At 35.1% G+C, this 23,455-nt stretch overlaps 2 protein-coding genes across 2 annotated transcripts; both read right to left on the bottom strand.

Annotated features, from left to right (window-relative positions):
* Positions 1 to 3,133: 3,133 nt before the first annotated feature.
* Positions 3,134 to 4,218, bottom strand: LOC143564700 (transcription initiation factor TFIID subunit 9-like). The gene is made up of 2 exons (XM_077051896.1): positions 3,684 to 4,218; positions 3,134 to 3,598 (listed from the first exon to the last, which is right to left on the bottom strand). Exons 1-2 carry the CDS (start codon positions 3,939 to 3,941, stop codon positions 3,296 to 3,298), a joined length of 561 nt encoding a protein of 186 aa, XP_076908011.1. The 5' UTR covers positions 3,942 to 4,218; the 3' UTR covers positions 3,134 to 3,295.
* Positions 4,219 to 9,549: 5,331 nt separating this feature from the next.
* Positions 9,550 to 12,356, bottom strand: LOC143564701 (zinc finger CCCH domain-containing protein 14-like). The gene is made up of 2 exons (XM_077051897.1): positions 10,958 to 12,356; positions 9,550 to 10,592 (listed from the first exon to the last, which is right to left on the bottom strand). Exons 1-2 carry the CDS (start codon positions 11,768 to 11,770, stop codon positions 10,287 to 10,289), a joined length of 1,119 nt encoding a protein of 372 aa, XP_076908012.1. The 5' UTR covers positions 11,771 to 12,356; the 3' UTR covers positions 9,550 to 10,286.
* Between the last annotated feature and the right edge of the window lie 11,099 nt (positions 12,357 to 23,455).

Here is a 23,455-nt window from a genome sequence, read left to right on the forward strand (position 1 = left end):
GGACCCACCATGCTCAGAGACGTGACGTCCTTACGCGCAGTACGCTAGCTGTTCCCATAGGAAACGCCTCCCAATGGTTTCCAAGTACTCCGCCTGTTCCCGCAGTTACGGGTACCAGCCATCAGGGAAGACTACCCGCGCAGCAAGGCTACACGCACAAGGCTTAACACTCATAATAATTCAGTAGTCACCTGAAGAAGGAATGAGCAAGCCGGGAACAATCCCGCACAAAGGCGGGAGGGGGAATACTCCCGCCCAAATGAGCCAGTCCGTACGATACTGAAAGATCTTTTGTACTGTACCTGACGAGGTATGGGCAAAAGATCTGACCAAAGATACGACAGCTCACTGACAACAGTATGGCGAGCAGCATGCTCTTGTACTGTATGTCACTATTAGCCGCTACCTACTCACCAACTCCTGTTATACCACGTGCATAGCCTGCAGTTGGTGGAAAAGGAATAGTACACAGCAGGCCTGGTCACTGTCAGCCGCTGCCTATCCACCAACTACCAGCATGGCACGTGCGTAGGCCACAGTTGGTAGAACAGGAATACTATTCAGCCGGCTACACCTTCTTGGAAACCTACCTTCGGCTATAAATACCCCAAATGGTATGATCATCTCATCTTATCATATACTATCTTGTATCTTACATATTATACCTGATATCTGCTCTAGCAATCTCTTAATATATACTTATATTCAAGAGCAATCTAGTCTGATTCTCACGCCGGAGGGTGGTCACAAGGAGGAACCCCCCCCCCCCTTCTCAGTGACTAGCTCACGGTGTCTGTTTTGCAGGTTATCAGAAGAACCATCTTTGCAGGATCTAACCCCTCGTGGGAAACATCTATTTAACCCCCAGATTATCCGTAATCTGCCCGGGGTCGATTAGTGTTTCTTCAGTGTGTAATACTGTCCCCTGGTTTTGCGAGAAAAACAAAACTCCAAATCAAATATAGAAACTTCTACTGTTGAAGAAAAGAACATGTACACTGAATTTTCATTTTTGTTGATAATGAGAGTGTGCTACTAGAAGACTTACAAAGTTACAATGCATAACCAACGGGTAGTGGCGGATCCGAAGTTTTTTACCTATGGGCTCACCTTTAAGCCGGAGGAATCAAGATTGCGGAGTAATCGAGGGTCTGCTTTGCGAATTGAAGGCTTTGTGCAATGTGGACGTGTTTGTTTTTGCGGTAGATGTGTGTTGACGTGTTGTGAACCCCAAAATGGATGGTTAAAGACGAACGGAAAGAAAATTCAGAAAACGGGTAAAACAAGACTCAAAAAGTCAACAATTATTATGGGTCGCTCAAATTCTTGACTATATCGGATCTACTATAATTTCAAAAGTAAATGAGGTCTCTTGAACCCAAACTTTTATAATCGAATATGAAGTTTAGAGTACCTAAACTTGTCCTAAATCCAACCCATTATCCGAACTTCATGAACAAGCACTACAAGCACTACAGTTTTAAACTAATGATAAGAGTTAAGTTACTGAAAAAGACAATTTTATAAAAGTAAAATTTTAAATGGCCATACATTATAATAATTAGAAAGAAAATCTGTCCATCCATAAACGACCTTGTATCAAAGAAGATAGCTGAGTAACTTTCATTTATTAACATAACTAGGTTAGTTACCCGTGTAGCACACGGGTTAGAATAAGTAATTTTTTTAAATAATAACGTAATGTGAAATACAAATAAAAATGTATCACATATATAAAGATATATTATACAGTAAAAAAAATTACACATTACGCAATTTAGAAATAAAAAGTTGTTAGAAAATTCATAAATCATAAATTTTCTTTGTTATTTTCTATATCAAAGTTTATTTGTAAATGACTACTTTTTTAAACCAACTCGTGAACCAAAAATCATTTTAATCTTAAACTGTTTTGACATGAACAATATCTAATATTTTAACCGGTTAAAGAAACTCACCCGCTTCGTATTGGTTACTTATAAAAATCTAAAATAACTAATACAATATATTTTGTATTAAACAAATTAACATATTTATGATGATATTAATTCTACTAAATTAAGATGGAATTATTAAAACTTGAAAATGAATACTAAAAAGAGAAATGCGTTTAATATGAGAGAGAGAAGGGAAATTCTTTTAAGAATCAATATAGTAATGACATGTGACATAATGAACATTTATTTATTAATTAGTATAGATTCAAATTAAACGAACCTGGACTGGCGGACTTTCAATTTTGGGCTGGGCTTTATCAGACTAAGTTTAATATAAATTTGGGCGTTACAAATTTACTTTGGTTAATACTTATAATCCAATCAATCATAACTACAACATCAACATGTTAGTGTTTATGGAAGGCAAGAAACAAATCATTCTTCAACAAAACACGGGAATTGGTACATAAAATAGAGGAAGACATTAAACACCTATTTTTCTTAGGGGTCAAGAATGATGGAATTAGATTGGGAAACATGGTGTACGTTTTTCATTTTGAGTTCATGTAGAATGCTGTGTATGTCAGTTGGTGTTTTGCATTTCTATTGGTATTTGCAACTTGGGAGAATAGCCTTTTTGCTACCATCTATTTTTGATAACGAATTTAGGCCGTTCAAAAAAAAATTTTAAAAAACAGTTCGGTTAACAAGCATGGGCTTTCTTTTTTGGGCCTGGCTTTATCAGACTGAATTTAGTATAAATTTGGGCTTTACAAAAGATTTCAACAAACTTAGTAGGGTCTCTAGACTCTTAATTAATTTATTTTTTGCCATAGGCAAATTAACATAATTGTGATTACTCCTACAAACCACCTATATATGCACCATTTGGACCCTACTCCTCTTGATAAAGGGTAGCCACCTTACTAACACACCATGCCCCAACTTCTAGACTCTTATTAGTTATTAGATAATAAGAGTCCAAGTAGATTCCCTCACAAATGATTGAGTTTGGTCATCTATCGATTCAGTTAATTCTGACTAAATGGTTGAGTTCGGGTATTTATCGATTCGGTTAATTGGTTATAGTTAAGTTAAGGTTTCTGCTACAAAATTAAAGAGATCTGCCTAATTATCTTGTACAAATACTAGATAGGTATTATCATATCCTTAAATTGTTAGATGGTGTACCCAAATGCATAATTCACATCTAAGATTTACTGCATAAACTTCACATGGCTGATCATTTTAAGGAAACAAAAAGCAAATACCAAGAAAACCATTTACCAATCCAAGTTTGCATCAAACTGTCTATGAAGTATACCCATATATATTATATGTATTCTTTTCCCACAACATTACCTTCGACGGTTCAACCCAAGGGGAAATGAAACCGGTTGACGGGTTCCAGGCAACACGTTATCGGTCCTCCGTTCATGTCGTGCATCAGGAAACCCCACTTGTTCATTTGGTGCATTTTCAACTATTTTAACGCCATCACTTTCCACCTCTTGTTCTTCAACCGGTTCACTTGATTGGTTACTTCGAATCCCAATCTGGTAGTTTGAACCAATCAGCATGTCCCACTCGGGAGGGAGAGACGGCCCACAAACAGGTGGCCTAGGAATCGGTTGACTGTTCACCTTCATTACATCTGTGACCTACTTAACACACAAGTAACACGATCAAGTTCCTTCCGCAACAAGAAACAAAAAACGGTATTTAACTTTTTAACTATTTAAGTACCTCGGTTTGAGAGGGATGAGTGGAGCTGAAACAGTTTCTGGACTTGATAGCAAGCGTGACATCATCATTATCAATACGGGCCTTCCCAGCATGGTTTGAGTACGTTTGTGCATCCGTTATTAAATCAACAGCGCTGCGGTAATAAAGTTCAAGAAACTGGTGTACGACACGAGGCTCATAACTTTCAACACCATATGATTTCAGCAGGGCTATAATAGTCTTCGCATCTCTTGGCAAGTTGTCATCTCCAGCAGCCATTCTTTTGATCGTCTGCAATCGTTCAACAACTGATTTACAGATAAACAGGCAAATTTTGATTCAATTCTATGAAACTATCACATTGTATTTTGCATAACAAGTTAACATCGCTCAGCAGATAAATTAACACACATATACATAAAATTCCACATACAAGAGTCGAGTATTAAACCGAACAATTTTGTACTTAAGTCTTAAACATAACTACAATCGCATATAAGAAATTAAAAAACAACCAGAATTAAACATTAGGCTTCTGATGACGGATATAATAAACGAATAAACTTACGTATCTTTGCCAATCTATCCATAGGACAAAATTGTAAATAAATGCCAAAAATCATCCGCACACCACCGCCAGGGGTGGCCGGACAGGGCCCGCTCTTCCTGGGGCCCATAATTGCAAAAAGGAATAATATATATTTTATATATAAATTTATTTTAAAACAAAAACTTACAAAATGGTTGTTCGGTGCATTTTTTGAGCATCAGTCAAATAAATAAATATATATTAAATAAAACACATGCAATTGAACTTGGTTGTAAAAATTGTGTTGCAGATTATAGATCTGAAACTGTTACGATTGAATCGGCGTTAGAACATAGGATTGGATATTTTTTCGAATATGATGAAATGAACAAATTTCTTCTAACTGCAATAAAAAAAATCCGTTACTGATGTACGATATATCAACATCGATGAACTTATCAACCGTGTTACTTTATTTTATTAGCAGTTGGCAAAACAAAAACGGTAAATTGTACAAAGCTAGCAACAATGAAATCCCTAATTGATAACATAATGAAATGGACAACGATCAAGTATCAAATGCATACAATAATAATCAGAAGCGTAACGTGTAGCATAAGAAATACATCAATGACAAGGACGGAGAGATGGAAGCAGTAGCTGGTTATGGCACCGTCACAGGGCGTTGAACAAGGAACGTAGCCCGCAACCGTCTGGATTTTATTTCATTTCATTTTTGTGGTGGGGTCCACCTATTTATTCAATTTAAGTTGAAAAATGATTTATTTTCTAAAAAGAATCCTTTTTATTTTCAGTTTTATTTTTTATTTTAATTTTATCTCCGGATGATTAAGATGTGAAACAGAATATTATGGACTTAAACCCATAAAATACCAAAAAAAAAACATAGATAAATTGATAGTATTAAACACAACAATTTACATTAATTAAAGTGTTAAATTTTCTAATAGTCTTACTTGAAAATTGTGTGACATGTGAACACTCGAATATGATGAGGTATTCGCGGGTAGACATGAAAAACCCCGTACCTTTTTCTATATCAATACTTGAAATTTGTAAAATACAAAATTACAAATGTATAAAACATAATTATCTTTGAATTACAAAAGTCAACATTATTTTATGTTTTGACCTTTAAACTTCGTCATAAATTAAAACTATTTTTAAGTTATGACAAAAAAAAACAATTTGAAAAAAAAATAAATAAACACGTCAACCTAAACCAAATTTGTTTAGCTAAATGGTTTGAATGTTTAATATGAAACCAAGGCTTAGCACGGACCGGTTGAACTAGGAACGACTTGGTCCACGGCTCGGGTTGACACATATGAACCGCTTCTGATCAAACAGGGTGGTTTATGATCGAACCGGTTAAACAGGGAGCCGTTAGTTTGAAACGGAAATAAGAAGACATTGGGTTGGATCCAAAAATTAATTCGTGCCAAAAGCAAGGTTCGTCCATACGTTCACATGTACAACAAGACACAAACTTAAACCATCTGCTCCAAAGAGAAATTTATTTTGATAATTTGTGTTTTTTATTGTATCGTTTTCTTCTTTTCTGAAAAAAAAAATACCCTCTCTTTTATTTGTGTTGAAAGTTACATAAATATTAAAACCTTTTTGTAGTCTTAATATTTATATATATTATTCGGTTCTTACATCCGGTCCAATCTATGCCCGGTAAGATATCTGGTTCGGTATCTGGTCCGGTTCTGAAAACATTGCACGAAAGCGGCTTGAATTTATCTAAATTAAGTTCGGTTCGTGCCAGTTTAGCGAGTTATCCATTTTTATCAAGGTACAAATTAGAGGTGCACAAAAAACCCGAATTCGGAACCGGACACGAAAAAAACCCAGAATTGGGTTTTCTTATACTTGTGATTATACACGACCCGGACCCGGTGCATAGGGTATGATTTTTAGAGACAATACCTAGACCTGAACCCGACCAGGTAATTGCCAATACTCGATTTCTAATACCCAGTTATACCCGAATCTGATTCCATATTCGAAACCAGCATTAGAAAAACCCGATTTGTGCATCTATAGTACAAATTACTCGTTCGTTTTAATTGGAAAAGTGTCATATGTCGTATTTGAATAATTTAGAAAATCACTAAATCAGCATTATTACAAGTTTACAACTAATTGGGCTGGGCCTTAAAACACCAAGCTTGGGCTTGTGCTGAAGAATGAAACTGTAATAATATTGTTTTTTGGATTGTGTGAACTAATAATTACTTTACCTAGCTGCCTCATTGACTCATTGTGTTCTGTTACTGTTACTGTTACTCAAGAACAAGGCGTTAGGGTTTGAAATTTGAATGAATGGCAGAGGCAGAGGTTGCGTTTGATGTGCTGAAGATCTTATTCGTTGCATTCACTTATATCCACTCCTCGTTTTGTTAAGACCACTTGAACCAATCTCACAAGACTGACCGTCACAACACTCAACTTGGACACAGAAGGATTGGTTTCGATATAACATTAAATGACCGCAAAAAAGTATTCTTTGTTGGCTCGTGTAATGGTTTAGTATGCATTTCTACTAAAAGTAGTGGTAACATTGTAGTAACCAATCCTTTGACTAGAGAGCTTAAGAAACTCCCAACGCCGCCTTACGGGCTTTACGGAGAAATTTAGTGAAATCCCTCAACCTATACATGCAGAGTATGAATGTGTTGGCGGTCATTGGGGGTTGTTGAAGAGTGTCTATGCGTATACAAGGATCGGTCGTCTTTAGGGAAATATAACAATGTGGGCCCTTTGCCTTGTTGGAAATGGGTGATGAAAAACTACAAGTGGGAAGTGTATAATGATGATTGTTGTGAGAGCAAGTATGATGTTGCACACAACGTGGTGGTGGTGGTGGAGAAGTCGCCTACTCGTGTGTACGGTGTTGATGATGGTATACGTGTGCCCGGTGCTGGACACTTTATGCGTGCTAGTTTATTTGTCAAGAGTCTCGTGTCCCCCCATCCTCTTCCGCGTCCTCATGAAAATGATTATGAGGGACAACACGTCAAGGTTCGATCTAAATGTCTATTTATGTATGCATATATTATATTGATGCTTGAATGTCCTAATTTCTGTTTATATATACGTGTGATGCAGCAGGGGCAAGAAGGTGATGAGAGTGTTGAAACCGGTGCCAAGGCCAAGATAAGAAAGCGGAAGAGGAGTGAGAGCTCTCGTCAGCATAAAAAGGCACTCGTATGAATCTAAGACTTCTCTAACATAAAGCCCGTATGGATGCCTGTGGGCAGTGGTCTTTATTTATAGGTTATTATCTGATATTAGTTAACTGTTTAGACATATATATCTATATTAATGAAATGACTGGGCGTGTAGTTAAATGTTTTATTCTGCAATTTGATATATTTAGTTATTTATGTTCTGCATCAGATATAAATAATTTAGTAAATAAATGTTAGTTAAATCTGTCTCACAAAAGGATGTTAGTTAATGTTACTATTGGTACATTTATTAATCAAATAACCATAAAGTTTAGCGGAGATTAAGTGAATCAATCATCATATGAACTAAACGTGTTTAACTACAAGCCTACAAGTAACATTCATTTGTTTGTAAAACTTGTCTAAACTAGTGGGAATTTCACTTGAGTAAGATATTATTTGTTAATCAAGTTAGCTTTTTAGCAAATGATAGTATTTTTTTTAATTGATTATATATAAAAATTAAAACTATCATTTTCTAAAACACCGGTGTCTCAAAAGATAAATGAAACCCTGGACCAAGTAAAATACAGCAACCATGTTTACAGATTATGATATATATTACAGTTATTGTTTTGCGAACTGCTAATAATACGGTGATAAGCTAATCGATGTTGATATATTGTTGGCAAGTAATGGATTTTGACTGTTGCAGTTAGAAATTTGATGATTTTGTCATTTTACTATACAAAAAAAAAGTCGTATTTTCTAATGCTGATGTAATCGTTTATGCTCTTTTACGCTCAATCAGACATTTCAGATCTAGAATCTGCAACAAAATTTTGAGAACTGCGTTGAATCTGGTTGAATCGCATGTATTTTATATTTACATGTGTTATTTTATATTTACATATTTTATATTCAATAGATAAGCCGCAAAGATATATCAAGTTTATTCGTTTATTCTATGGATCATAAGGAGCCTGAAGTTTTATAGTGGTTCTTTTTGATTTTTTATATCTTAGACTCATAGTAGTATGTTTCAACGATTGATCAGTTTAATACTTGACTTGTGTATGCAGATGTTTATCAGTTTATCTTTATGTAAAAGTGTGCATGTGTTACACTTGTCTGCTGATTGTTGCTATGCAAATGTCATAGTTTTATAAATTGGCATGCATTTCTGTACATTAGAAGTTCAAAAATTGCAATACAATCAAAACAATGGCTGCTGGAGATGACAACTTGCCCAGAGATGCAAAGACCATTATAGCCATGCTGAAATCAGTCGGTGTTGACAGTTTTTCAAACTTTATTATTGCATCGCTGCTGATTTACTAACCGATGCACAAGCCTACTCAAACCGTGTTGTGAAGGCCCATGTTGATAGTGCTGATGTTATGCTTGCTGTCAAGTCCAAAAGCTATTTCAGCTCCACTCATCCCCTTCTACCAGAGTTACCTCAATTAGTTAAATAGTTAAATCCCATTATTTGTTTATTGCTGTTGAAGGAACTCATGTTACTTGTGTTAAGTAGGTCAAAGATGTAGCAATGAAGGTGAACAATAAACCGATTCCCAGGCCACCAGTTTGGACGTAATTGGCAAGAAACGAGAAATCTCTATGGTTCGATTCATAAAAAAAAGTATTTGGTCGAAAGTCACAAAAGTCATCAAACCTTAGGGACATTTTTGGCAATTTACTCTTAATGTTAAGTTTCTCACAATTTAAGTTTTTTAGTCGATCAACAGGTGAAGTAGTTGTAGTCCACTATTGGAAAAAAAGCTTGTTATGTATTATATTTATTGTATGGATGACTATATGTTTCCAAGTATAAACAAGTTTTATAATACAGTAATTTTTGAGCCTATAAATCTATAATACATTTTTGAATACATTAATTATTTTGAGAAAAAAAATTTTACCCGATGTTGGGCCATGTTGAATGGGGCTGTTCTATGGGCCAGGTCCGCCCCTATCAGACTAATGGGAGAGGTGCTCAAAACATATATATATGAAAATTTGGATGTTTAAAATAGTGGATAGGCAATTAGACGTCCAAAATATATGAAACACAGGAACTCTAATTTTATTAGGGGTGTTAATGAGTTAAGCTGAGCTCACGCTCGACTAGGCTTGAATTTGGCTCATTCAATTTACTATAGCTCAAGCTCGGCTCAAGATCGACTAATTTATTAATTAGTTTTAATTAGTTGCTCGATCTTGTGTGTTGCACTAAGTGTACTGATTTCCATGACTATGTTGATTCAACCATTAGATTAAAGTAGTCAAAGACAAGACAAACGAGATGATAGCGAATAATACATGTCCAAAATTGATTCGATTAACAATACGAGGTTTTTTCAATATAACCTAAATCGAATGCAATTTCAAATCAACAATCATGTAACAGAGAAAACATTTTGGGTCCCATAATTTGTTCTTTTGGGTTGTATCAACAACATGCAGTGTCAAGGATGCGTTGAAACTTGAAAGGTATAAGTTGGTGCCAAAGCTTATCAACCTTTCATGTTCTGGTGACACATATGAGGGCCAATTGGACAAAAACTATATGATTTAAACTACAAAACAGCCAATGATAGAGACAAATGCAGCATCCCAATTCTTCAACTATTGCATGCCTTAAAACAATTAAAAGTAACCATCTTCATTTCCAATTAAATGACATCCAAAATCAATTACATAAACCTAATCCAGAAATGTAACATAACATCTTAACTTTTTAATGGTATAATCATCATTCAGCAGTTCATTAAACTTCACTTCTAAGCTATATACTTAATTACTCCATCTACACAAATGTGCACTTATTTTAGTTCTCATGAAATTAAGATAGTATAAACCGTAAAACCGCCCTTGATATACATAACCTCTCTAGCGTGGATTGACAGCCATAAGCATTTCCTCATCAGTAAGAGCATGACGAAAGTGACAACGGTGACCATAAAGGCAAACATCACCAGCAAGAACCATACGACACACCTCGGTTTTGTAGCGCGGGTGCCTGATCACAGGACGCAGCTCAGTTATTCCATGTGCAAAGTGACAGTTGTCTCCATAAGGGCAGGTTCCAGTCTCCTGCCACTTGTTACACAGCTCGGTTTTCGACATTCCCTGGTTGTAGACATCAAACTCCATTCCCTCTGCAGCTCTCTTCTCCCCGGGCACACGCACACGTTGCTGTTGAAATCATGATTATAACAAGTTACTTTATTAGGTAAGGTTAGAAAAATGAATAAAGGAATAAAGGATTCTTCCATTTTAAGCAACATACATGAATTAAATTGTAATCTGTAAACTGTAAAGTCAAACAAGCAGAATATAAATATATAATCCACATGGATTTTGTGATGGATTCTGGTTTACATGTTTAATAGTTTATTCATTGTGTTTATGAATTTGACTCATGAAAAGTCAAAATTGACTAATTATATCTAATTCTATATGAGCAAATACTGAAATCAGATCTAATTAATCATATAACAAGTAATAATTGTAAAAATCCCGACTAGGCGTCAATTGCTACAACGATATTAACAACTTACCGATTGACCTAACGGAGCATTGGCGATCTGTTGACGAGTCTGTCGTTGAGGCAGAATTGACTTCAGGTATCCTTTGGAACGGACCGAAATGCTTTTAGGCATCGCAACTCTCTCGCCATTGTGCCTGAGGAACTGATTCGGTTCAATCACACTCGTCGGACTCACACTCGGAAGCTTCTCAACCGACACACTACTCTCCGAAAACGACGCTCCAATCCCGAGCCGACTAAACTCTCCAATCAAATTCGAAGAACTAAAATAATTCTGCCGCTGCTGCTGGTGCTTCGCCTTCGAGAACAGACTCAACCGCTGCACCAAATCCGTATTCGCAGCACGGAGAGCCTCATTCTCCTGGCGAAGCACATCAACCTCCTTCACACAGTCCTGTAAACTCGCGAGACACATAGTGTAGCTGTTATACAACTGCTGGTACTCGAGTATGAAACTCGCCTGACTCAAACGACTCTCGGTCGAAATCGCGTTGGCGCTGAACGCGTCGTCATCGAACGAGCAGTCAGAAGGTGAAGAGAATGACAGCTGTGACTGTGTAATGAATTTTGGCGGGAAAATCGATGTGGATGAAAACGGAGGTACAGGATTAGGATTAGGATTGAATAACTCACCGGAACTGAAATCGAAGTCTAGTTGATCGAGTTCATCGTTGTTGTGTGATGAAATAGCTGATAGAAATAGATTATTATTATTATTATTATTAATATTGTTATTATTAGTATCGGTATCGAATTCGGTACCGTTTGCGTTCATGTTCGTGTTCGTGTTCATCACCGGTGAGCCTGTATCCTTCTTCTCCATCACTCACAGACTGATAACTTACACCTCTGCGTCAAATTGATAATAAACGCATCAGAATCACGTGATAATCGAATATAAAGTTTATAAACTATCAATTATAAACACATTGGATATAATAAACAAACACCTGTGCAGCAAATTCGCAAGCACAAGTTAACAAACAGTAGATGAATGTTTGTATAATTGTATACATTCAATGATATAAAACACATTGAGTTATATAATTAATTGAATTAAACAATACCTGAGAGAATGAATAGGAAATTGGAGGTTAGAGTTTGTTGTTTGTTAATGGAGAATGAAGCAGTGTATAAAAGAGGAAGGAAGGGTAGGGATCAGGTGTGTCGCGGAACAGGGTAAGCTTGGTAGGAAAGGAAAGATGGAGGGTGGATATGATATGATAATAATAATAATAATATGATAATAATAATAATAATAATTGGGGATTGGCTGGGGTAAGAATTGCTTGAGGCGGACGTTGAAACCGTTAAGAGATGATACACGATACAAAGCTAGCTCTTTCACAACAGCAATGCCAGTGCGTCCACTTCCAACAAACTGGCCGCTTCACCAACCTACAACATACTATTTTTTATTATATGTTTTGATGTAACATTGTTTTATACGATTTATTTATTTTTATTTTTAGTTTTAGCACAATGTCACAGCTTTTTAACAGTAGAATATTAGTTAATTGGTACTTTTGAAGACGTCGGTATCGGGTCCTTTTGTGGTTATTTAAAGAAATATATTATCCGTGTGTATATATATGTTTATTGTGTTGATGTACCATGTAAATCAGCTAGTGAGTATGTGGCTAACTAATTTATGACTACAAATATGAATATGATTAAATATATTATATTGGTTTGATATGTTGTATACGATTTTTAGTTTTTTTCTGTGTCAAAATCATAATTCGTTGTGATAGATTGATTAGGAAAAATAATAACATTTAGGTTTTTTTTTTATCAACTTAAATTTGATAATGATAACGTACTAACTTTGGTCGCCCAAACAAACAACGGTCAAAAGAAGTCATTGTTGTAAAATTTATTAACTTAAAACACGTTCAAAAGAGTTAGCACGATCTATGAAGGTTTTTTGTTTTTATTTTAGCACCTACTCACTGGCGCCAACATCACCACCATCGTTGTTGCATCGACCAACCACAACCATCTCGACAGCATCTCCTCATTATGGCTAGCACCACCACTAACACCACATCAAAGCTACCTCCACACGTGTCCGCTAACCATCATATAAAACTTATAACATCCTCCATTTGACCGTATAATGATAACCTTTTTGTATAACAAGACTCATTATTAGTTCATTTTCATTAAAACTTTGTTTTTACCTAAACCATTATGCTACTTTCTTAAAACAGGCCATTTTCATCCGAACTCCTTTTGTTCAAACATGTATTGACCATAACCCATTTTGACTAGTCCCCCCAACCTGCCATCGACCAGCCTACCCGGCCAGACATATGCATGACGAAAAAATAATATGATTAAATTAAATTAGTATATGTAGCTCGCAATAAAATTAAGCATTATTCGGTGGATGCGTATTTGATATGTAGATAAGTTTGTTTTTTTATCCGAGTTAAGTATATAATGAAGTGTAAAGTTAATCACATTAAAGATCCATATGATATGGTTATATTTATTATTTAAGATTTTTCTTGAAGTTTCATGCAAATTACATTACTTGCCTCCACCATTCACACGCGGGTCTCCATCGGTGATGGTCTCAACGACAAGGAGGAGGTGTTATCGAGATGATTCAGGCTAGACTTGAAGAGATAACTTGAGTTCAATTTTATTAGAACCAATTTTTACCTAAACCGAACTTTCTTTTTAATAGATCCATCCATTTTCATTCAAAATCATTTTATTCAAAACATGTATTGAGCAGAACCCGTTTTAACCAGTTCCCCAATTTGCCATCGACCAACTATGTTTGCCATCCTTATGCACGTGGAGAAATATAACTTGATTAAAGTTGTATATGTAGCTTAGCAATGCAACTAGGCTTGGTGGCGTATTGATAAGTTCCATTTGAATTGGATAGCGCGACTCGAAAACCTGTTACTAACATGTAATCTTGTTCACGTTAGGTTATTTTAAGCAGTGGTGTTGTCTTAATCTAACTTTGCCTTTCAAAAAAATTACATATAATATAGAACATTTAAAGCCTTTCCGTGCCTTATTCTCAAATGACAAGTTTTTATTAAAATTGATATTTTCAAAAATAATTAATAAATAAAAATAATTTAAAATATGGGCATGCAAGATATTAATAAGCGCTACATATACTTTCGAGTTTCAACACGTAAGGACTTGATCAAATTTCAGCATTTGACTCACACATTCCAAAGCTGTAGTAGCTACTTCATTGTGGCCCCTTTAATACCTTAGAGGCTTAAATGCTCTAAATTTATAATATTAAAGTTAAACTAATAGGAAGCGATATTTAACTTAAAATGATTTTACTAAAAAGGAAGCAATAGAATCTATTCACACCAAATATTAAACCGTAATTCATCATTGAGGAGGCTCATCAATTGTGTCTCCTTCTTCGTAAAACTTTGTTGCCACTAAAGATATATATATTAGAAGATAGACGATATCCTTTGACATTTCAGTACCGGAGTTGTAATATGTGATAATAACGAATCTTTTTCCATATTGATTCAGCTTCACAGAGATCTAATAGGCATACGGGTAACAGGTTAAATTGAATATAAGCAACTCATTGAATTTATGTCCCAAGAAGGAACATTTCAAGGGTGGATTCCCAAGAGGGGTGTAGGGCCGTAGGCCTTCACTGAGCTTTTTACTGGTGTTTATAACCTTAAAAAATCGTAGTGTACAAATTAGTTTACAAAACTCGGCCCCCCTTCAAGTTTTTTACAATGCAATGATTGAATAAAAAGAAACTTAACACAATAAAGAATGAATAAAAAATAAGCGAGCCATAAGTGTCCATCAAAAGACGGTTAGAGCCCGATTGTTATCCTAAGACGGGATTCCATTACTTTATTCATGGTGTCATCTTCGTTATGAAGACACTGATTTTTTTTTACTTCCTTTTATGTGTTTGAAGCACAAAAGTCCAATATTAAATCTCGCTAGTTAAATAAAGTTATATTTCGAGAGGCGTCTCGTATTCTACTATGCGGGTAGAGATCTCATCTAGTGTAACTATGTAGTTTTTTAGGTATATATAATCCAATAAAAAAGATTTTAATTGTAACACTAATTTAATTTTACTAAGTGTAATTATGTTGTTTAAAGGATGGTTTATAAAGATAATTAAGGTGATTAATATATGTGATGCATGAGAAGAGTTAGAAATAAGGTCGCTATTAGACGTAGAAGGAAATTAGTTAGAAATTGATTAAAATTTGACCCGAGAAAAAGAAAGGGGAGGTTGAGTGGGATTGTGTTTAAATTCAAATAGCGAGAGGTGCAAGTATTAAGGTGTGGATTTTCATTTTGAATGATTGATGTTGTTAGCTTCTCTTAATCACCCTTTGTTTTTTCCTTCTTTTGCTTCCTTATTACACCTTTAGCTAATATCACCCCATCCTTCAACAAATACCAATACTCTAATTCGGATTTCATGTTGTTAGAAAACCTATGATAGCTACATAAATAACATAAAAATTGAAATAAACAAAATGTTGTGTTATTTGTGAAAGGGTGGCCTTAGGTTGGTCCTTTTTATCGAATCTATATGAATCTTACTAAGTTGTGTGAAAACGAATAGCCGATGAAAACGAATAGTCATGAACGTATCTAAACATGTTTAAAAGTGTAATAAATTTGAATAAAGCCAAAATATAGAGTATAATTAACTTAATTAACTTTAATATAGTATGAAATTGATATTTTATGGAACAGCCATCACCTCATCACTTCATGGCATATATTTTGTTAAAAAAACTAACTTTATATTATAAACCGATATAAATACTCTTATCAAAAGTTCATTGAATAGAAATTGTACTACTAGGAATAATTTCTAAATTCATGTGATATTGTAAACTTATATAAATCTATAATATATATAAACGAAAGCTTTAAAAGATCTCCGATGCTTGCTCATTCCTTCAAGCCATTATATTGCATTATTGTCAAGGTTTCTCATGCATTAGACCCTAATTCACGGGTATAGGTCTCATCAAACCCAGATATTCCTTAAATAAGTATCTCATTAAATTAAAAATTGATCTCACCAAATATTTGATATGAAAATCCTATAAAATAGAGATATACTAAAAATTAACATCGAATTTCTTTTAAAAAAAAAAGATATATGTTATTTATAATTAAAAAACAATTTTATAGTAAAAAAAATTAGCTGATCATGGGTCTCATCAAACAAAAATAGCTTTTAAACCGGGTTATAATATCTCATTTATTTGTGAAACCTTTTCATCATCAAATACTAAGTATATTATTAATTTATGTACAATATATAAAATTAAAATCCAAAAAATATATAAATATTATAAACGAATAATGTAAAAGCCCCCGTAATATGGCCAACAGATTGCTATATTTTAAAATTAAAGTTTCTTATGTATTTGACCAGAATTCACGGGTATGGGTCTCACCAAACCCATATAGCCTTAAACGGGTTATAACATGTCATATAATTATAAATTAATCTCACAAAATATTTGATATGAAATTCTTATAAAGTAGGGATATACTAAAAAATAATATATTATTTATTTTAAAAAAAGTATCTATAATTAAGAAAAAACTTTATAATAAAAAAAATAAGCGGGTCATGGGTCTCACCAAACCCAGATAGCTTTTAATACGTGTTATAACATCTCATTTATTTGTGAAACACTTTCATCATCAAATCATAATTCTTTTATTAACTTTCTTACAAAAAAATTTTAAAAAATCCAAAAAAAACATATAAATATTATAAACACATAATGTAAAAAAACATCGTAATACGAGGGATAAAAGCTAATACTCTATAAAAATACTGATAAGGAACTAAAATATGATATAAATACTCTATATAATGTTCAATTAATAGAAATTGTACTCTTGGGAAACACAAGGCAAACTTAACGCATGGTTTATGTGCTATGGATGAGCTCTGTACCGTATCAGTGTCAAAAATATTGATCTCGAAAATTGCAAATTATTGGTACCAGGTACCGGGATAGTACCGGTACCGAAGGTAAACATTCGGGAAATTCCGGTACCGATATCGGTATCGTACCGATCCCAAAACTCAAAATTTTGGTACCGACGATACCAAATTGGTACCGGTATCGGTAGCGAATTTGCTCATCCATATTGTGTAATACGAATGTTTACTTTTAAAAAAATACGGATTTATACTCTACAATTATCAAGTTTTCGTTCCATCGATTTCATTAACACACTAAAATAAATTAATAATTGTTAAATTTATGTGAGCTTTTTGAATGTTAACGAGAAAAGGTTACACCCCTATTTAAGATTTCTTAATAAGGGTAAATTGTCGTTTCAAGTGAATTTAAAAGACCTTTTAACCCGTTGATGGCATAAAATTACGTGTGTTATATTTTTAAAAAATCGTAAGAATCAAATTGCCGTCATAAAATAACGCACATTCGTAAAATAAACATTTTGGTTTTTTAGTTAAAGTATAATAAAGTAACTTTTTACAACAATTTTTCAAACTAACCACTAAATTCATTATTATTTGTGTGTTGACCTATAACTAATACACGTGTGTTAGTTTAGTTGTATGTATTAGTTTATACTTTATATAGTGTTGCTAATGCATCTGTTATAACTCAACAAACTGTTGCTGTCTTCAAACAATCGGTCATCATTTTACTTAATAACTCAATTTGCTAGTTGCTACATACTCGAAAGAAAATTAAGTTGAAAAAATAGAATATAATTTAATATAAGACAACGATAGGAAAAGGAAAAATACTTAAAAAACAGAAGTATTTTCCTTATTCGCTTATTGTTGAGCACAACAATAGAATTTGAGCTAGCTCACTTTTAGAGGCTTATGTCTCTTAATAGGGAAAGATCTCATGTTTACACATTGGAGAAGGAAGTAATTTTATTGTTATAAAATAGAGTAACATTTGCCATTAAAAAAATGTAGAAACTACCCTGAAATTAACCTTTGAGCGTATCACTCATCACCAAAATAAAAAATAAGTGTAAAGATGTTCAATTGCTACTTAATGAAACTATCATGTAAACAAAGATAATACAGAGTTATTCATCTTAATAGTCACACCTTAGTTGCTCGAGAGGTTCATTTAGTTGAATTAAAACAAATTTAGAAAAACCGTAACTTTTGATTATTTTTTTTAAACGACCGACTAAGTAACGCCGGATACTTTGTATGCGGCCCTCATTGACTAAAGGTAGCCCGAGCCGGCCACTAGTCCGGACAGACGAAGCCCCTAGCGGTTCACCTATCGAGGGATTCCCCGGATAAAACCCGACCCCCACGCCCGCCAAAGGCACGACAGCGAGAGGCTGGTAAAACCGGGTAGACGTGCACAAAAAAACGGTTCCGGAACCTAACTGGTGGAACCGAACCGGAACCGGTTCCAGTTCCTACCCGGTTGGTCCAATACCCGGTTTGGGTATTTTTGTACCCGAAAAGCGTACCCGGTTCTCCTATTTGTATGTCCCCATCGGTTCCAACCCGGTTCCTACCCGGTTCTTAATTGTAACCGTTTCGGTTCGTACCCGAAAAAACCGGTTCCGGCGGGTTTTTTTTGAAGAGTCAAACAAAAGTCAAACTAGCCGTTGGAACCGGTTCCAACGGTAATATAGCCGTTGGAACCGGTTTTTGAGACACCAAATAGCCGTTGTAACCGGTTCCAACGGTAATATAGCCGTTGGAACCGGTTTTTGAGAGAATAGAGCCGTTGTAACCGGTTCCAACGGTAATATAGCCGTTGGAACCGGTTTTTGATGCCCGAAACCTATATATATCTTGTTTTCCACCACTTGTTTCACCACCAAACTCAAAAACAAACTAAAATACTACTCCTTTAGCAAACCCGTTCCGTTACCCGACCATCCAACTAAATATTATTATGGCACCCATCAAAAAAACTAACAAGAAGGCTAAGGAGAGTGTTTTTGTTGCCCCCGTTCCTGTTACGGAGGACCCAAGGGTTGTTACGGTAGTCAACCATAACCGCAACGAAGACATATGGAAGAATTGGGATTTGATTGTGGATGACGAAGGTTATCAAAAGGCTCGTTGCAAACTATGTGGTTCACTATTAAAGCACGATTCCAACTCTACTTTGAGAAAGCACATCGAGAAGCCATATTGCAAGGCGTTGAAAGGGATTGGCGCGACTGATCAAATTGACTTGGGTAAAGATGGTACACTATTTCGTTACAACACGACTCAAGCTCAAGATAGAATGTCAAAGTTCGTTATTCAACGAGGTTTTCCGTTTAACCACTTTGATGACTCGGATTTGACGTCGTTGATTCGCGAAACTCTACAACCGAGATACACACATGTAAGTTGTACTACCTTAAGACGTCATTGTATCAGGTTGTGGGAGTGTGCTAAAAAAGAGTTAATCGAGTCTTTTCATTCTTTAGAAGCCATGGTTAGTTTAACTACCGATGTTTGGTCGGCACCACATGGGTTGCCCGAATCATACATATGTGTCACCGCTCATTGGGTTGATCCGGTGACATGGCAATTGATGAAACGCACCATCGCTTTTGAAAACTTCCCATTCCCACATACCGCCGAAAAATTGTTTGAATTACTTGATGAAGTTATAACGACTTACAACTTGAGAAATAAAATATTTTCGATTTCGTTTGACAACGCTTCAAACAATACTAAGGCGGCCGAAAAATTTATCATTAAATATTCACCACCTTGTTTCGGGGATTTTTTTCATGTTCGATGTGTTGCACATATCATCAACTTGGTTGTTCAAATAGGTCTTGACAATGAAAACATTTGTGATGATTTAAAATACTTTAGACTTATGTTACAAGATGTCTTCAAAAGTGGTAAAAGAAGACATCTTGAATATAAGAACTATTGCAAGTCGGTTGAAAGAAAGTACTTGGGGCCGAATTGGGACGTTCCAACCCGTTGGAACTCAACTTGTCATATGTTAAAGTGTGCTTTTGCCCAACGCCAAACTTTACAAGCTTTTCATAACAATTTTGTTGAAGAACGCGAGGCCGATATGTTTCCGGAAAGTGTTTGGGTCCAAGTCGGTTATTTGTTGGAGTATCTTGACGTGTTCAAAAAGTCAACAACAAAATTATCGGGAGTCTATTACCCTACTAGTTGTTGGGTTTTGCAAGAATTGTACTATATGTCTTGTGTTTTTAAAAGCTTTGCGGAGAAGAACAAACTCTTCAAGAATATTGTTGCGGTGATGAAAGAAAAGTTCATAAAATATTTTGAAAACATACCGCCGGTCTTTATCTGTGCCGCCGCATTAAACCCCTATTGGAATGTTAATGGGGTTGAAACAACGATTGAGGAAATATTCGACAACTTAGGTATGCACGAGATCGACCCGAAGTTGTCGACGGAAGCGAAGGACAAGTTCAACAAAAACCTTCAAGACCTATATGACCATTATTTTCAAATGTATGGTCCAAGCACGAGATCGTCTTTTGTGAAAAAAACAACAACTAGTAGGCCGTGCAATGACCCACTTATAAACTTGATGAATGAGATTCGTGAATCGGCATCTAAGAGGCAAAGAGGAAACACACCAACTAGCGAACTTGGTCGATATAGTGAAGCAAACTATGTTGAGGGCGCAACGGTCGACGAAATTCGCAATATTGATTTGTTGGCTTGATGGAAAGGTAAACAAAACGAATTTCCCATTCTATCCGTCATGGCTCGTGATTTGCTTGCCGTACAAGCCTCAACGGTTGCTTCCGAATCGGTTTTTTCTCTTAGTGGGAGGGTGTTATCTATGCGAAGAACAAAATTAACTCCCGAGTCTCTAGAGGTTTGCATTTGCCTAAATGACCATTTGGATGCGGTGGATCGTGTACAACACAAGGCGAACTTTGAAGACGAAATACCAATAGAGCGTCATATTCATGATGAGGAGACGGAGGACGGGGTTTCTTCCGATAACGAAGACGATGGTGAAGACGAGAATGAAGACGAAGAAGAGTTGTAATTATTTGTTTTAGTAAAATTATTTGTAACTTGTTCAACTAATATTTAGTTTTGATTTGTTTTATTATAATTACTTTTGTTATTCATGATTAATTTTTTGTTACTTTTTTAATAACGACGAACATTTTATTTATTTAAACAATAACTATTACAAACATTATTAAAACATAAACGATACTAAACATAACAACTAAAACTTCAAAAACAAAGTCCGTCGTTTTAATCCGGGAATACTTATTTTTGGGTTGTAGAGCCGGACGACTCTCCCACTTCCGTTTTTTTAGCATCCAAACTTCTTTTCTCTCGACAATACTTATTCGTATGTTTTCGTAATGTCGAGTTGGACCCTGCTTTAAGAAACTTCGAGCAATATTTGCAACGTGCCATCTCATGTGAGTCGGTCATGAGACACAAATCGTAATGAACCCAAACATCGGGGCATCTTGTTGTTTCGATCACCATAACAACGTCATCATTAGTTGCCATTTGTTGTTGGTTTAAGGTTAATTGTGGTTTGGAGTGTGTTTTATAGTTTTGGAAGTGGTTTAACAAGTACACAAACAAACCTTGCTATTTAGAGTAAAAAAATAACCTATTTATAGTTAAAAAACCGGTTCCAACGGTCAAAAACGGCTATATAGCCGTTGGAACGGTTCCTAACGGCTATAATATTTGAATTTCAAAAAAAACCGGTGGACGTAAAAACCGGTCTCGGTTCATACCCTACCGGGTTCCTAAAAGTTAGCATATCTGGGCATCGGTTCTGGTCGGGAACCGAACCGGTTCTTGACTGGAACCGGTGCCATTTTACAACCTGGTGTGAAAAAACCGGTTCCGAACTGGTTCGGGTTTTCCAGGTGAACCCGATTTGTGCACCTCTAAAACCGGGTGAGATCAGGACTCGAACCCTGGGTCATCCCTCATATCTCCTATATAAATTGGTGATAGTAAGGTTTGAACCTCCTACCTCTCACTTAGAAAGTGAGTGCTCTACCCTTGAGCCACATGGTCATATCACATGACATCTAATATAAAATATTTATTATTTTCGAAACATTTAAATAATTTATATAAAATATTAAATTTCCTCAAAGGACATTGTGTGACAGTAATTCATATAGGTTTGAGGGTTCAAAATTTGCAGGATTCATGTGTAGATTGTTTATAAAAGTATTTTTGAGTAACCCAATCACAAGTTTAGTCAAACAAGTAGTAACCATTTTATAAACATGTTAATAAAGTTATAAAATATAAATTAATGACATTGTTAAAACAGGTCACAGCTAAAAATAAAACTATGCATATCAACCCAAACACAGCCATTAATTAAACAGGTCATGAAACTTGTTTATGTCACTTGATTTTTCTATTCATTTCATAATTATCTCCAACCATTGTCTTTCTCCTCCTCCTATTAGGGGTGTTCAAAATCGGATATTCGGAGCTTCGGATATCCGAAAACTTTGGATAGTCGATTTCACTATCCGAATCCGTATATGAAAATTCAGATATCCAAAGTTCCGATATCCGAGAATTCGGATTTGGTTTTGGATTGATTTAAACACCCCTACCTCCTACTTCTCATAACATCATTGCTATACAAACTGTTCTAACGCCATTATAACAGTAATGACCACATTTTTAAACCATCACCTTGATTAACAAGAGCTTTTAAAACTACTAATTCAAACCAACACTATTTAATCAATTTTTAAAACAAAATCTCATCTCTTACACACAGTGGCAACACATAATTCATTTCCTTAAACTTTCAGGTATAACAAAAAGTTCACAATTTCAATAGCATTCAATAACCTGTATACACAACTTCAGGAACTTACAGATCAAAAAACATAAGTTTCACATGTAAAACATACCATTATCGCCTAGAATCATCACAGGTAAATGCTGCAGTATCATACAAGGTCATAAATTGCGAAATCACACAATAATATACTAAATACATATTTGAAGTTATCCCACAAAATTTCCCACATCTAGACAGTAAAGCAAAACAATAACCCTACTTGTAAGCACATTATGATGCTAAAATCTGTAAACTTGTAACTCAAAACTAATATGGTTAAATCAGCTTGGCATTTCAGCAAGTTTATGTAAACATACCAACCAAACAAACTCGAGAAAACACACCAGCTAGTTTGATAAACAGGTCCTGAAAATTGATAATGTCATTTCGTGTTTTGATTCATCTCAGAAATTGTCACCCCTAAGTTTAAACCAACAAACAATAACTATTTATTTATTTTCAAGCATCAACTTCCTCCTACTTCACATAACATATACAAACTTTACAGCAAAAGAAACACATTTTTGGCATCCCAATGGATCACAAGAGCTTATAAAACAATCAACCCAACCAAAACCCTCTTTTATCAGATTTTATACTACTGAAATTATTCGATAACTTATACACAGTATCAACAATCCATTTACTTAATATTTCAAGTGCAACAAAAAGTTCACAAT

The sequence above is a fragment of the Bidens hawaiensis genome, unplaced genomic scaffold (assembly GCF_021521415.1).
Source record: "Bidens hawaiensis isolate Kalapana, Puna unplaced genomic scaffold, B.hawaiensis_p1.1 tig00022149_1, whole genome shotgun sequence".
Classification (NCBI taxonomy): Eukaryota; Viridiplantae; Streptophyta; class Magnoliopsida; order Asterales; family Asteraceae; genus Bidens; species Bidens hawaiensis.

What these genes read in the sequence shown, in the direction of transcription:
- LOC143564700 (XM_077051896.1), bottom strand. Translation starts at nt 3,941, where the DNA reads ATGGCTGCTGGAGATGACAACTTGCCAAGAGATGCGAAGACTATTATA. An exon ending in CTCATCCCTCTCAAACCGAG is followed by an intron (nt 3,599 to 3,683) that starts GTACTTAAATAG and finishes TGTGTTAAGTAG; the next exon opens with GTCACAGATGTAATGAAGGT.
- LOC143564701 (XM_077051897.1), bottom strand. Translation starts at nt 11,770, where the DNA reads ATGGAGAAGAAGGATACAGGCTCACCGGTGATGAACACGAACACGAAC. An exon ending in ATGCTCCGTTAGGTCAATCG is followed by an intron (nt 10,593 to 10,957) that starts GTAAGTTGTTAA and finishes TGATTTCAACAG; the next exon opens with CAACGTGTGCGTGTGCCCGG.